The sequence below is a fragment of the Oryx dammah genome, unplaced genomic scaffold, assembly GCF_014754425.2.
Source record: "Oryx dammah isolate SB20612 unplaced genomic scaffold, SCBI_Odam_1.1 HiC_scaffold_10, whole genome shotgun sequence".
In the NCBI taxonomy this organism is placed as follows: domain Eukaryota; kingdom Metazoa; phylum Chordata; class Mammalia; order Artiodactyla; family Bovidae; genus Oryx; species Oryx dammah.
The window spans coordinates 21,862,937-21,876,875 of NW_024070194.1; the positions used below are offsets into that span (position 1 = coordinate 21,862,937).

Here is a 13,939-nt window from a genome sequence, read left to right on the forward strand (position 1 = left end):
CAAAGGAAGTGGAGGGAGGAGCTGGGGACCACCCCGAAGAGCAAACAACACTTCTGTGGGACAGGGGCACATTGTCAGCAGCTGGGAGGCTGGGCCTGGACCACTCACAGACCAGAGCTTGTGGGCCAACCACCCAGGCTGCCTGAAAAATCGGGATATTGAGCCAGCTTCCTGCTGCTCCTAACACCAGTACAGTCACAGCCCAGTCACCTCTCCAAGCCCCATCATTATCTTCCCATCCCCAACACACACACACACACAAACACACAGGACCGCACCATACTCACCATTTTAATCCCATCCTATCGCTACAGCCAGAGAGGTTTCACAAAGGAAACCCAATCATGTCCCATGCTTGCTCAAAACCCTCCAGTAGCTTCATACTGATCTGAGAACAATAGCCAATCCCTTTGCCTTAGTGACAGGCCTGGTGTGACCTGCCGCTCCCATTCCACCACCTCCAGCAGAGGTGTTAAGAGCCTGGCCTCAGTGAGAATCTGCCTTGCTTAGAATTCTGGCTCTTTTCCTCATTCATTCATTCAGAAATGTTTATTGAGCACCTACTGTGGGCCAGGTAATGTTCTAGATATTGGGGATCCATCACTAGCAAATGAGACAAGGATTCCTGCCCTCACAGAACTGCCTTTCTAACACAGAGAGATTAACAATAAGCATAAGTCCATGCAGTAGCTTGCTGGAGAGTGACAAATGCCCTGGGGAAAAGAAACGGAGCAGAGGAAGTTGATCAAGAGTACTGGGGGAGGGGGCATTTTTAAATAGAACGTTCAGGATAGGCCTTGTTGAGAAGGTGAAATTTAAGCCAAGACTTACAGGAGCTGAGGGAGGGAGATAAGAGGACTCAGAGGGAAAGTGCCGAGGGAGCAGCCAATCCAAAGGCCCTGAGGTGGGACGCATAAGGATGGTTTCAGGAGCAGCAAGGAGTGGGGGAGAGAGACGGGAGATGCTCAGAGGGGTAAGGCAGGTCCGGGAGGGCCTGGTGGGCCTCAGGGAGAAGTTTAGCTTTTACTGGTGAGATGGCAGTGCTGAAGGGTTCTGACCATAAAGGAGTGGGGGCAGGGGAGGCAGGACAGAGAAGAAGAGGAAGCCTGGGAGGGCTTGTGGACATCCTGTGGGCGGCTGCTTCAGCCTGATCCTAAGGGAGAACTCCAGAGCATAAAGCTATACCTCAGAGTTATCCATCCCCACTCCTGTCAGCATTCCATGCAAGGAAGCTGGGTTTCCATATTCCCGAAGTGATGAGCCACAGCTTAAAGGGAAGGTAAGACCCTCCCAGGAGGCCCCAGCAGCTTAAGAGTGGTCCTCCCTCAGGAGAGAAGTGGGTGGTGGTCACTGAACCCTTAGCCAAAACGAGCACACAGAAACAGTAAAGGGTCTCCAAGGGGTAGGAGTGTAGCGTCGTTCTTATTGCCTCCAAACACCAAAGCCCCAGTTGTTACAGTCTTTTTGGACTGGAAGGAAGGGCTTGCTAAAGATGAGGCACACCCCAGTGTGACCAGGTAGACTTTTCTGGTTAAGAAAGACTTAGGGATCACTCCTACATGAATTGCAGAGGGATTCATGGTCTGTAATATCCTGACCATATGGCAGCCCAGCCTGATACACCTTTTGGCATGGGAAGCTAGTTACAGTTGGGTTAGTTCTGTTCATCTTTGGATACTTGGGGTTTTAGAAAGTTCTGCCTCATGTTGAGTCTATGACTGAGTGCATACTGTATGCCAGGCAATATCCTGGGTTCTGGAAGCCAGCAGTAAACAAGAGAGACAAGATCCCTGCCACAGGGAGCTCTCAGCTGGGGAGGGAGATAATTACAGAAAGAGATAGTGTCGTAAATAGAGAGAGGGGGTAACCCAGGAAGCTCTGGGGGACCAGGGAGAACTCTTGATCTTTAGGAGAAGTCGCCAAGCTGATAAGTGGGGGTTGTGTGGTAGTTATACACTTAGAGGTGTGGGAGAAAATGAATCCAGGTTGATGGAAAAGGAAAGTGAAGTCGCTCAGTTGTGTATGACTCTTTGCGACCCCATGGACTGTAGCCTACCAGGCGCCTCTGTCCATGGGATTTTCCAGGCAATAGTACTGGAGTGGATTGCCATTTCCTTCTCCAGGGGAATCTTCCCAATCCAGGTCTCCCTCATTGTGGACAGACGCTTTACTGCCTGAGCCACCAGGGAAGTCAGGGTGTATGTAAAGGCCCTGAGGATCCTACCAGTGCTATCACTGTGGCTACCCTCTGTCCAGCAACTATCCTCTCCTACGTGGATGACTGTAATGACCTCTTCATGGGTCTCCCACAGAAAGACAAAGAAGCTGGGGTACGCAGCCACTAGCTCTTTTCTCTTCTTGGCTGAGGGCCACTCCTATCTGCACTAACTCACCCACATTCCACGCTCAATTTGTATCCATGAGCAGAGAGAAGCTGGAAGCCACAGGCCCCTGCTGCAGTACCTGCCAGTCACCTCAAGGGAGGGCCTTGCCGTGTGAGCAGGGCACCTATAGCCCCTCCTATGAGAGTGAAAGAGGAGAGTGAAAAAGTTGGCTTAAAGCTCAACATTTAGAAAATGAAGACCATGGCATCTGGTCCCATCACTTCATGGGAAATAGATGGGGAAACAGTGGAAACAGTGTCAGACTTTATTTTGGGGGGCTCCAAAATCACTGCAGATGGTGACTGCAGCCATGAAATTAAAAGACGCTTACTCCTTGGAAGAAAAGCTATGACCAACCTAGATAATATATTGAAAAGCAGAGACATTACTTTGCCAACAAAGGTCCGTCTAGTCAAGGCTATGGTTTTTCCAGTGGTCATGTATGGATGTGAGAGTTGGACTGTGAAGAAAGCTGAATGCCAAAGAATTGATGCTTTTGAACTGTGGTGTTGGAGAAAACTCTTGAGAGTCCCTTGGAATGCAAGGAGATCCAACCAGTCCATTCTGAAGGAGATCAGCCCTGGGATTTCTTTGGAAGGAATGATGCTACAGCTGAAACTCCAGTACTTTGGCCGCCTCATGTGAAGAGTTGACTCATTGGAAAAGACTTTGATGCTGGGAGGGATTGGGGACAGGAGAAGAAGGGGATGACAGAGGATGAGATGGCTGGATGGCATCACTGACTCGATGGATGTGAGTCTAAGTGAACTCCGGGTGTTGGTGATGAACAGGGAAGCCTGGCGTGCTGCGATTCATGGGGTTGCAAAGAGTCGGACATGACTGAGTGACTGAACTGAACTGAACTGAACTGATAGCTCCATAGTTTCAATGCCTCCTTCCCCTTATCGTCCTCACTTCCTGTTTTTCCCTCCTTGCTCATTCTGTTCCACCTTCACTGGCCTTGCAACTCGCCAAAATGAAGGCTCATCTCTGGGCCTTTGTTCCCCCTGGGTAGAATGCTTGTCCCCTAGATATCCATATGGCTCAGCCTCTCATCTCCTCCACATCTCTGCATAAATGCCACCTTTTCAGAGAAGCCACCCCCCGCCCCGACCACCTTATCTCAAATCACCCCTCATTCGTTTCTCTCTACCTTGACATGGACATGAGTAAGAGCAAACTCCAGGAGTTAGTGAAGGACAGGAAAGTCTGATGTACTGCAGCCCATGGCACGGCATGGGGTTGCAAAGAGTCAGACACAATTTAGCAACTATAAAACAACCTTGCCCTGTTCTTTTCTCCATAGTGCTTACCACCCATCACCCGACATTTATTATGTGTCTCTCCCACCAGACTGAAAGCTTTGGGCAAGGACCAAATCTGGTTTTGCTCATGAATTCTTATAACAGGGCCAAGGCAGTCAATAAATATTTGTGAAATTGATGGTTTTGAAACATAAGTGGTTCTAAAATAGGAGTCCTTCCAGGTATGACTATCTCAAAGGCTTATGTCCCCCCCTTACAATGCCAGTGGCCAAGGGTGCCCTCTGAGGGCCAGTCACAGCCAAGAAGCTGCTAATTTGGAAGCCTCCTTCAACCCATTCCCATCCAGGCCCATCTGGCAGGGGTCAGGGGTCAGCCTGGCCCAGGCCCCTTTAAGCCCCAAGGTGGAGGGGAGATAATCCTAGGGTCCAGGCCTCAGGGATGGCTGGTGCGCTCTGTTTCTCCTTTGGCAAATATTCCTCCTTCCTTCACAAGGCCTGTGTCTGTGTTTCTGAACCAGAAGGTATTTACACAAAACATCCTGGGTTTGGCGACAAATTCGCCCTTAATGAGGAATCCTTAATGAATCTCCTTCTTTCCCCATGCCAGGTGGCTGCAGGGAAAACTAACTGCCTCATCAGTTGAAGGAAGCCAAAGGCCAGGCAAAGACAGGGTGCTTTGAGGACTTTTGGGGCCACAACTTGGTGGAGGGCCTTTTTTCTTTCAGGATCCAGAAACAGCTGTGGTCTGGAAGCTTGAGCACTCCTGGACCATGTTTGCTCCTGACTTGCTGTGGGACAAGGAACAACCTCAGCGTGCAGCTGCGAGATGTGTAATAACCCACCCATACAAAGATGGTTGTGAAATTCAAGGAAGGCAAGGGGTGAGAAAGGGCTTGGTTACAGTGGCCAAAAGGAGAGAAATACAAGCTGGTTTCAGGGAGACAAGAGGTCAGAGCTCTAGTACTGGGTCTGCTGTTGACTTTTTAAAACCCTCACCACCCTCTGAACCTTGGCTTTTCCAGCTGTACAGTGAGGGGTTTGGGTGTGAAGATCTCTAGGGAATCTTCTGATTCGGAAGGGCAGCCACTTTCCACCTGCCTACTTCTTCTTGGAAATCTTCCCAGCTCCTACAGCCCACAATGATTCACTTTCCAGCATTCATACAGCTCTTCTGAGCTGGCACTTCATCACTCACCGCCCTTCCTAGGGTCTAGGTCAGCTATTCTTGACATTGGGTCCAACCCAGGGGCTCAATGAAAGTAGAGGTCAAACTGAATTTTAAGACTCCTGCCTCCTTCCAATCCTGCGGAAACACAATGAGAAGGATTTTTATCCACTCTCATTTTATAAATCAGAAACTGCTACACTTGCTTCCTTGGTGCTCCTCAGGCAGGGGAAGAATGGCTTGATTTCTCCAAAGCCCTATCACTGCCTGCCATAGTATATAATTATTTGTTTTGTGATCAATTGTTTATGTTACCCACTAGATGAAGTTGCGCGAGGGGCAGGGACTTCGTTTTGTTCACTTCCGCATCCTCAGCGCCTAAGAACTATCCTAAGGGAGGGCGAGGTTAAGAGGTTTGGACCGGCAGGGGGCGCTCCAGCCCCGCCCCCAAGGTAGGCCCCGCCTCTCGCGTCCGCTTTCGCGCGAGCTTTGGAGCCTGCGCGCCTCCGTTCTTCTTTTAACTGCGCATGCGTGCCGGAAGCCCTCTGAGAGCGGCGCGTGCGCGGACGGAGCTGCAGTGCCGCAGAGCCGGAGGTGAGCTCCATAGGATCGCGGCGTAGTGGAGTCGTGACTGGCAGGCATCATGCTGTCGCCCGAGGCGGAGCGGGTGCTGCGGTACCTGGTGGAGGTGGAGGAGCTCGCCGAGGAGGTGCTGGCGGACAAACGGCAGGTAGGAGGCCTGTCCGCGGGGCTGGGCCCGGGTTTTGCGGTTGGGCCTGCGAGCTCCTAGGGCAGCGCGCAGAGTCCGGAATCCGGCTCCAGCTTGGGCTCGCTGTGAATTGACCTACTCTTGTGGGCCAAGGGCTGTGACGACAGACCGGGCGGTTGTGAGGTCATGTGGGCCAAATGTCGAGTGCGTGGCACAGCGCCGCGCTTGACTCCTGTATCTGGCACATATTAAGCCCGTCTGTGCCAGGCCTTTTCTCTCTCGCCATCCTTCCTCTGCCCTTTGCCCAGCTTTGCGGATCCCGACGCATTACCTCTTGGGGCCTTTGGTTTACCTGAACTGCTTTTTCAAAATGCAGTTTCTGGGCCCCCACACTGACCTGGGCTGCACCGCTCCAGTCCAGGCCAGAAGAGGAACAGGAAAGAAGTCTGAGTGGTCCAGTAATCGTGCAGGAGTCGGGACATGGGAGAAGTGTGGGGCCCAGGCCACCGGAGGGCCGTGGAGACCTGCACAGGGAGTTTAAGGGAGCTTGTGGTGGGAAGAGAGAATGATATAATGGATTGAGGCTTTGAAAGATCCCTCTGGCTGCTCTGTAGAGCACAAACTATAAGGGGGCAAGGGGTAAAGGAGGGGCCAGGTAGGGGATGGGTTTGGGCCTAGGTGGTGGTGACGGGTCATCTCCCTTTGGAGATGGCCTCCATGATGCTGAAGTACAGGGGTGAGGGAGTAGGAGGGATCAAGAATGATTCAGACTCCTCATCTCCAGTTAGAATGATTGGATGCTTGGTCAGTTGGGTATTAAGGGAGAGCCTAGTAAACACTGCATCAAGGTGTGCTGGCTGACAAATAGCAGTTAAAGTTGATTGAGTACTTACTGTGTATCAAGTACTGTGCCGACTTAGTTCCTAGGTTAATAATCTAGGTGGTGGGTCCTCTTCCTGTCCCTGTTTTTCAGAGAGGTGAAGTCACACAGCTCACAGCAAGCTGCAGGATTCAAACCTGGGTGTTCCACCCCAGAGCCTCCACTGCCAGGCAGTAGTACTGCACTGCCTCCTCACTTTCTTAGTAGCCATTTTGCTGTGACCACTGTCTCAGTGTCTTTCTGATATAATATTGTTGTTTTTCTCAGGATACTCGGTCAGAATCAGCTGGAGGAGCTTGTTCAGGAAGTGGTTTCCACTCCCCTGGTGATTCTGAAATGCCTTGAAGCTTGAGAACTAGTGCTCCCGTGGATGATAATAAAAAATTACCCATTTAGTCATTAGACATTTCCCCAGCTCCTCCTCTGGGGGGAAAGACACCTGGATGAAGCATCATCTTTAAGGAGCTGGAAGCTAAGTGGGGGAAGAAGTACCTTCACACATCTGTCCACTTTAGGCAGGACATTAGAATTAACTGAGGAATGATGTCTTGTCGTCTTCGTTAGGTTTTAACAGCCCTGGTCTTTTGGGAGTACAGACCCAGGTAGGAGGTAACTGAGTTCCCTCCTGCCCCTGTGCTTTTCAGATTGTGGACCTGGATACCAAAAGGAATCGGAACCGGGAGGGCCTGAGGGCCCTGCAGAAGGATCTCAGCCTCACTGGTAAGCCTAGCTTTGTTGCTGCAGCCCAGGAGGCCTGTTCAGTTTACCTTCTAATGCCTTTGACTTATTCCTGTTAGAGACCAGGCAGGAGGCCACAGGTGTGTGGCACAGCCCGTGGAGATGGGAGAGATGGCATTGCAGGTCTGTCATAGACTGTGACTCAGGGTTTCAGTTTCTTACCTCAGTGACAGGTTGTTAGCTGATAGCTTATCAATTGATGACACTGGGAAAGTGCTGGGGGTATAAAAACAGTGCAGTTCCTGCCCTTGTGCTCTACAGGTGAGTCAACAGCATAAATACAGAACTGAAAATTGTAAGAAAGCTGCAGAAGGAAGTGAACACAGGGTTGGTCTTGGATAATGGGATGGCGGCTCTTTAGATGAGGCTAAGTGGTAGTGATAGAGGAAGCAATAGGGGAGGAGCATGTGACCATGCTAGAGAGATGGGCAGAGGCCAGGCCATGATGAAGGGCCTCAGGAACCAAGCACTTAAAGTGCACTGGAAAGCCTGAACCCTTCCAGTCTCTGTCTCCCCAGAGTAAAATCCAGAGTCCTGCAGGACTCCGTGTAAACTAATTTCCCTGAACTCTCCCACCTTGTCTCCTCTGCTCTCGCTCATCAGCTGCACCCTCACCGTTCTCCTTGCTGTTCCTGACACACCGGCACGTTACTGATCCTTGCTGCTCCTGGTTCCTCTGCCTGGCTCGCTCTTTCTCTAGATGTGTGTCTGCAGGGCTTGCACACTCCTCACTTTCGTCAGGTCTCTGCCAGAATGGTACATAGTCTGTGAGACCTTCCAAGACTGCCTGGTGTAAATGACAAGCTCCTCCTTTTGGCATTCCCCATCTCTCTTTCCCTGCTTTAGTTTTCTCTAAGATCCCTTTCAGGGTCTGATGAATCATATCTTTATTATCTTGACGTTGTTGTATATTCTCTCTCCTCCACTCTAACAAGCTAGGAAGGCAGGAATTTCATCCTCTTTTGCTGTGTTTTCAGCATCTAAAGCAATGCCTGGCATCAAAATATTTGTTGAAGGAATGACTGTTTGCCATTTCAGAAGACGTGATGGTTTGCTTTGGGAACATGTTTATCAGGATGCCTCACCCTGAGACAAAGGAAATGATTGAGAAAGGTAAGCCTCCTGGGCAGGGATCAGGAACAGCACGCCGCCCCCAGGCCACAGCCTCCCCTGCCCCACCCCGGCTTCTGGCAGCTTGATAAGGTGGCTGGCGGCTGTGTGCATTTTAATCTGCTGTGCCACTGAGTTGTTTCTTCATCTCTGAGCGGGGGTACGTCTACATAGCATAGTTGTTGTAAAGTTCAGATAAAATAATATGTACCTAGCATAGTGCTTGTTTGGCATTGAGGAATGAGTTGGATTGCAAATAACAGAAATCTAGCAGTTAGTAGGACTTAAGGAAATACAGTTCTGTTCATCCCATGTAAGAAGTTGTCCAGAGATGGGCAGTCCAGGACTGGCACAGCTGCTTAGCAGAGTCAGTGTATTCTCTTGGTTGTTGTGTCATGATTGCAGGCCTCGTGTCTGAGAGCCAGGCTAGAGGAAAGGTAGGAGGACTTTCTCCATATATGACCTTGCCTTCTGGTTTGGAAATAAGACCGTCCTCCTCAGGGACTTCTGCTGATACCTCATTGGTCAGATCTAAGGCACGTGCTCATATTTTCACACCCCTGTAATAGCATCAGGGTTGAAGATGGAGGTTTAAGGAGGGTGAAGCTCTCGAGTTTGCCACACTAGGGTACACAACGGATCTCACAACCATGATACTGGAGGCTCTTTGGAGAAGTCATGAAAGCAAAAGATCAGGCTGCAGATGGGTCCTTGGCTGGCATAAGGGCAGGTTACACATGTTTTCTCTTCCTCACCCCTGAAAACATGTGCCAAGGGAACCAGCAGCATGGTTGCCTCTGCCACTGAAAACAGGGTAACTCTATCCCTGTTGAAAATTCTATCAAAGGAAAGTAGGTCAGCTTTGAGGAGAGACTTCTGTGGAAAAACATCCACTAGAGACTTCCTTGGTGGTCCAGTGGTTGAGAGTCTACATTCCAGTGCAGGAGACTCGGGTTTGGTCCCTGGTGGGGACCTAAGGTCCCACATGCCAAAGGACAGCTAAGCTTATGCATTGCAACTAAGACCCAACACAGTTAAATAAATAAACATTAAAAAAAAAAAAGAAAAAACATACACTGTTATCATGATTATAAAATTGAATTGTCATTGCACTTGCAGAGGGACTGGAGGCTGCTCAGAGTAAGCATCCAGAGGGCCTCGCCTGCCTGGGTTGAGGATCAGGTTCCCCGACTCTCTTGGCCCATGAGTGTGGTCTTGTCACTGACCTAGAGGGGTTCCAGTGCAGCATGTCTGTTTCTCAGGGATGGATACAGGCTAAACAAAGGTCATGCGAGATGGTGGTTACTCATTTACAATGAGAACCAGAGTGACTGCCCAGGCCAGAATGCTTAGCTGGTCCTGGGTTATCACCATCAGAAAGAATGAAGGTCTGTAGGAAAGGCAAAAATGTCACTCACGAGTGGGTGAAAACAGCAAATGGAATTGGTTGGGTGTCGTCAGTTGGGTGCACTTCTCACGCTGCATCTGCCTTTGGGCACAGTCCGTTCTGTAAGACAGCCTTCTCTCCGCTGCCATGAACTTGGCTAAGAGTGGGCATGAGACAGAATGCTGACTGTTAAGGTCACAGTTCCCACAGTCCTGCTGTTGCGAAAACTCACCTGGATGGATGTGGGTTTGTAAACTTCGTCAACCACCTCTTTTCCATCCATCTTCGAAGAAGCTGGGTCTGTTTATTCTTAAATCTGAATTTTCCATAATTTCATTGTGAAAGGGTGACCTAAAATCCTGGTATTGCCTTCCCCATCCACTGCCCAGGGTACTTTGCATAATGAAAACAGGTTGGTAAACTGCAAGTTGGGGAAAAAGTGCTCAACCCTGTTCTGGGCTCACTCAGTGGTCGGGGTAGGCCATGTCCCCTCTTTAGCCTTTAGTTTCTTCATCAACTAGTCTCCCAAGTCCCATTTTCATCTCCACATGCTCAGACCCCTGCCTTCAGTGGGGCTGGGCAGAGGCTGGTATCCTTGGGTCTGTCTGTAGTGTAACCTCCTCTTGTTTGCGTGTCTCATTTTTTCAGATCAGGAACATCTGGATAAAGAAATAGAAAGACTCCGGAAACAACTTAAAGTGAAGGTCAATCGCCTCTTTGAGGCCCAAGGTATTGGCCTGGGGACTAAGCGTGGGGCTGGAAACAAGGAGGGGAGACAGTATGAGCACAGACTTTGCAGGCTGGGGTGGCCAGCTGGCGAGTGGCACTAAAGCTGTGGGAAGTCGGCAGGGTTGTCTTGAGCCGACCAGAGATGGAATGGACAGGAAGTTTGTGGGATTTTGTTTCCGTTACAAGTTCTTTTCAGGCATGAGAATGGCATGGAGTATCTCACATTTTATGCCAGGGTGTCACTGTGGGGGCCAAGATACCTCTGACTAAGGGGTCAGAAGGCCTCAGTCAGGTGGTCCAGGTTAGAGCTGAATTTCTAGGTAAACCTAACCACTCCAGATTGGCCAGTCTGGCACAAATTAGGAGGGTTCTGCACCGCAGTCATGACTGCAGGTTCTTGGTAACTCAGGAGCAAGTGTTAATGTTCCTCGTTCTGTGCTTTGCAGAATTTGAGGCCCTTCTCTGTCAGACTTCAAGGCCAAGTTTTTGGCAGCATGAATGCAGTGTGAGTCCCTTTGCCAGGCTAGACTCCAGGGCCAGTAGGTTGCACAGCAGGAGCCCTGACTCACTGATGAATTCTTCCCCTAGGCAAACCGGAGCTGAAGGGCTTTAACCTGACCCCCCTCAACCAGGATGAGCTTAAAGCTCTCAAGGTCATCTTGAAAGGATGAAACCTAAGAACCCAGATGGGGGACCTAAGACCAGCATCCTCCCCTGGGGTCATGGAGGACCCAGAACTCTCCAGCCTTGAAACCTGCAAGGACAGGATCTACCCTGCAAGGGGACAGGTGTGAGAAATGCAGCAATAGCCATGTATGAAGCTTCTTTGTCTGTAGCACTTGGCTACTTTTTGACAGCAGGAGGGAACCCTCAGCCTACACCAGAATCTGCCGGCCTGACCACTGGGGCTGGATGGACACAAGGCCCATTGACAGGCCCTGGCAGCCACCAGGAGGTGGGTGGGGGCAGCGCCAGTGGGGGTGTGAGAAGGACTGCAGCAGGCACTTCTCAACAATGGCCTGCTGTTGAAATGGGCCCTGGAGGGAGAAGAGTGGGAGCTTCATTCCAGCATTCCTCTCAGAGAGAGAGAGACGTATTTTCAAGCAGTGTGTGTAACGGAATTGGAATAAGGCAGGAGGCTTACAGGAGGCTCCTGTGCTGGAGGAAGGACAGAATGTTAGCGCTTTGTGGTTCAGCACAGGCAGACACACTGTCCCCCGCACTGCCACTGGGGCCCGTTTTCCTGCTCACCCCCGAGATGGAGTCCGGAGTGGGTGCTGCTTATCCCGCCTCGGCTGCTCTGGAGTCAGGAAGGCCTTGCCGAGTCCTGCACCAGCAATGGATGAGGGCCTGCATCCTGCTGTGTTAGGCTTAGGCAGGATGCAACTCCAGGGGCTCTGAAAGCAGAACCCGGGCAGCTCTGCTTAAGAGTTCCTGTCTGCCTTCAGGGTCTGCGACCCTAATGTGAATGTGCCGTGAGGGAGTCCTCAGTGTGCCTCAGGGGCTCGATACATGTCACCTAAATGAGCGGGTAGCAGCTTCTAGTCTTTGCCTCAGTTGGTCCTTAATGGAAGGTATCCCACTCCCTTTGGAGTGCCGTCTACGAAGGGCAGTGGTTCCTCCTTGAAATGACGTCAGGGCAGCGGGGAGAGGGCACTCCATTTGGTTCTGGCCCATAGTTAAATGCGGGGACACAGGCTGCCATGGCCAGACCTTGTGTTTTCTTCGAAAACCTAGAAATTTAGATTTTTAAAGTTGAATCCTCTGCTTTTTAAATACTGCTGATTAATTCAGAAAATTTAAAAAAGCTTGAATGTTGGCCAAACAAAACACTTTATATAAGCCACATTTGGCCCAAACCTCTGGTTTTGCATCCTTTTGAGTTTTTTTTTTTTTAGTAGGAATTGCTGGGGTTTCTCCATGATGGCCCTAGGAAGTAGGGAGGTGGAATCGGAAACTAAATGTCCAGAGTAGATGAAAGGATTTGATAAATCTAAATAGTGGAGTATTATACAGCTGTAATCAAGAATAAGCTGAACACTGGTTTGGAACAAGCTTCAAGATACATTAAAGTGAGAAGCAAAGACAGGTGTCTAATAAGCTCATAATTTGTGTGCAGTTATATGGTTCCCTCAGAATAGAAGCTATATGGTTAGGGTACAAGGGAAGGACATGTTGCTGTTGTATTTTTTAAAATAAAAATGTAAGAAAATGGGGAATTGTGGCATTCACTGGTAGTTTACTGTCTGGATGACTCCTTGGCTCAAAGTTGTTCTCTCTGAATGTTGACCCTGCCTGTCTGGCCAGGTGGATGCTAGGCCAAAGAAGAACCAATCAGATTCTTTCTCCTGAAGACGTGGATCCTATTCCTAGGGTTGTCTGGGCTTTACCCAGTCACAGGGATGAGGGAAGCCCCCACATTCTGGAGCAGGAACCCCAGAATGGCCTGGCTTCTGACCTTCCCAAGGCTGGCTGATCTACTTAGATTTGTCAGTATTTTTCTTTGAAAAGCCCTTCCCTTCCCCCTGCAGTCAGATTCTGCTGTTTGCAGTTAAAAGAACTGTCCTGAAGCAGGCGGAGTGATAGAGGAGCTGCCTGGGGTCCCTTGAAAGGTTGTCCTGAAGCAGTTAGCCACTAGCCCACTCTTGGTTCAACTCCTCTTCAACCAAGAGGCGTTGGAATGTGGAAAATGCAGACATTCTTACTTGTGCCCAACTCCCCAAACCATCTCTGCCTGACAGCCCAGGGCTTTCTAATCTAAAAAGCTCAGCTCCCAACCTCAAATAGGAAGACCCAGAGAGGCACCTAGGTCACCTACTTGACTTAATAAGTGCACCTTCGTGGAGACTCTCACTAAGCAGTTCTGCCTTCCTGATCCTTGCCTTCTCTACTTGAGAAATGGGGATGCTTTGGCCCACTGGTTTTCAGATGGTCAGGGAGCTCCATTGGTCCCCTGACATGCAGTCAGGGTATTGTAAGGAGGGCAAGATGTATTTAAGGCTCAGCCCTTACTCAGACCCCCAATAAACACACAATCTTAACAACTGCTTGCTTTGCAAACATAAGAACTGAACCCTTGCTCTTGGAGGAGCCTATCAGCACATCCCCTGAGACATCAAAGGGTCAAAACCAGGAAGCTGTGGTTGTGGCAACAGCATTCCCTGAGCCAAGCCTGGAGCCCAAAGACTCGCCAAATAAGGGCTGTAATCCTTTATTAGATGTGATCTCTCTCGGGTGCAACTTGCTGCATCTCTCCTCTTCACCAAGCTAACCAATTCACCAAGGTTAAAATCTATCCAGTTCCAGAGATTGGCTCTCTCCTGGTGCAAAGATGTCCAGGGTAGGGTGGGGTGCTGGGCCAGCAAAGCAGCTGCCAGGCCAGAAAGACGGAGGGAGGGTAACTGAGTGCTCTGAGTGCTGCTGTGCTGAAAAACGAGCAGAGAGAGGACTGGTGTGGTACCAGTGGTTCTCCATGCTGGGGATTAGTTGGGAGTTTTCTTCTGGCCTTGAAGGGAGCGGAACAGCTGCCTCAGCTGTTTCTTCCGATCATTGACGCAGCCTGGAAGGGAAGTA

General features: G+C 50.1%; 2 protein-coding genes across 2 annotated transcripts in view; one reads left to right on the top strand and one right to left on the bottom strand.

The window, feature by feature from the left end:
- The first annotated feature begins 5,304 nt into the window (after window positions 1-5,304).
- On the top strand, window positions 5,305-12,585 carry PDRG1 (p53 and DNA damage regulated 1). The gene is made up of 5 exons (XM_040247587.1): window positions 5,305-5,543; window positions 7,047-7,122; window positions 8,179-8,253; window positions 10,286-10,366; window positions 10,955-12,585. The coding sequence occupies exons 1-5, from the start codon at window positions 5,457-5,459 to the stop codon at window positions 11,035-11,037; spliced, it is 402 nt and encodes a 133-aa protein (XP_040103521.1). The 5' UTR covers window positions 5,305-5,456; the 3' UTR covers window positions 11,038-12,585.
- Window positions 12,263-13,939, bottom strand: part of TTLL9 (tubulin tyrosine ligase like 9) — a 48,502-nt gene continuing 46,825 nt past the window's right edge. The window contains exon 15 of the mRNA XM_040247580.1: window positions 12,263-13,925. Within this exon, the coding sequence (XP_040103514.1) occupies window positions 13,849-13,925 (77 nt within the window). The 3' untranslated portion in view covers window positions 12,263-13,848. The remainder of the gene's footprint in view (window positions 13,926-13,939) is intronic.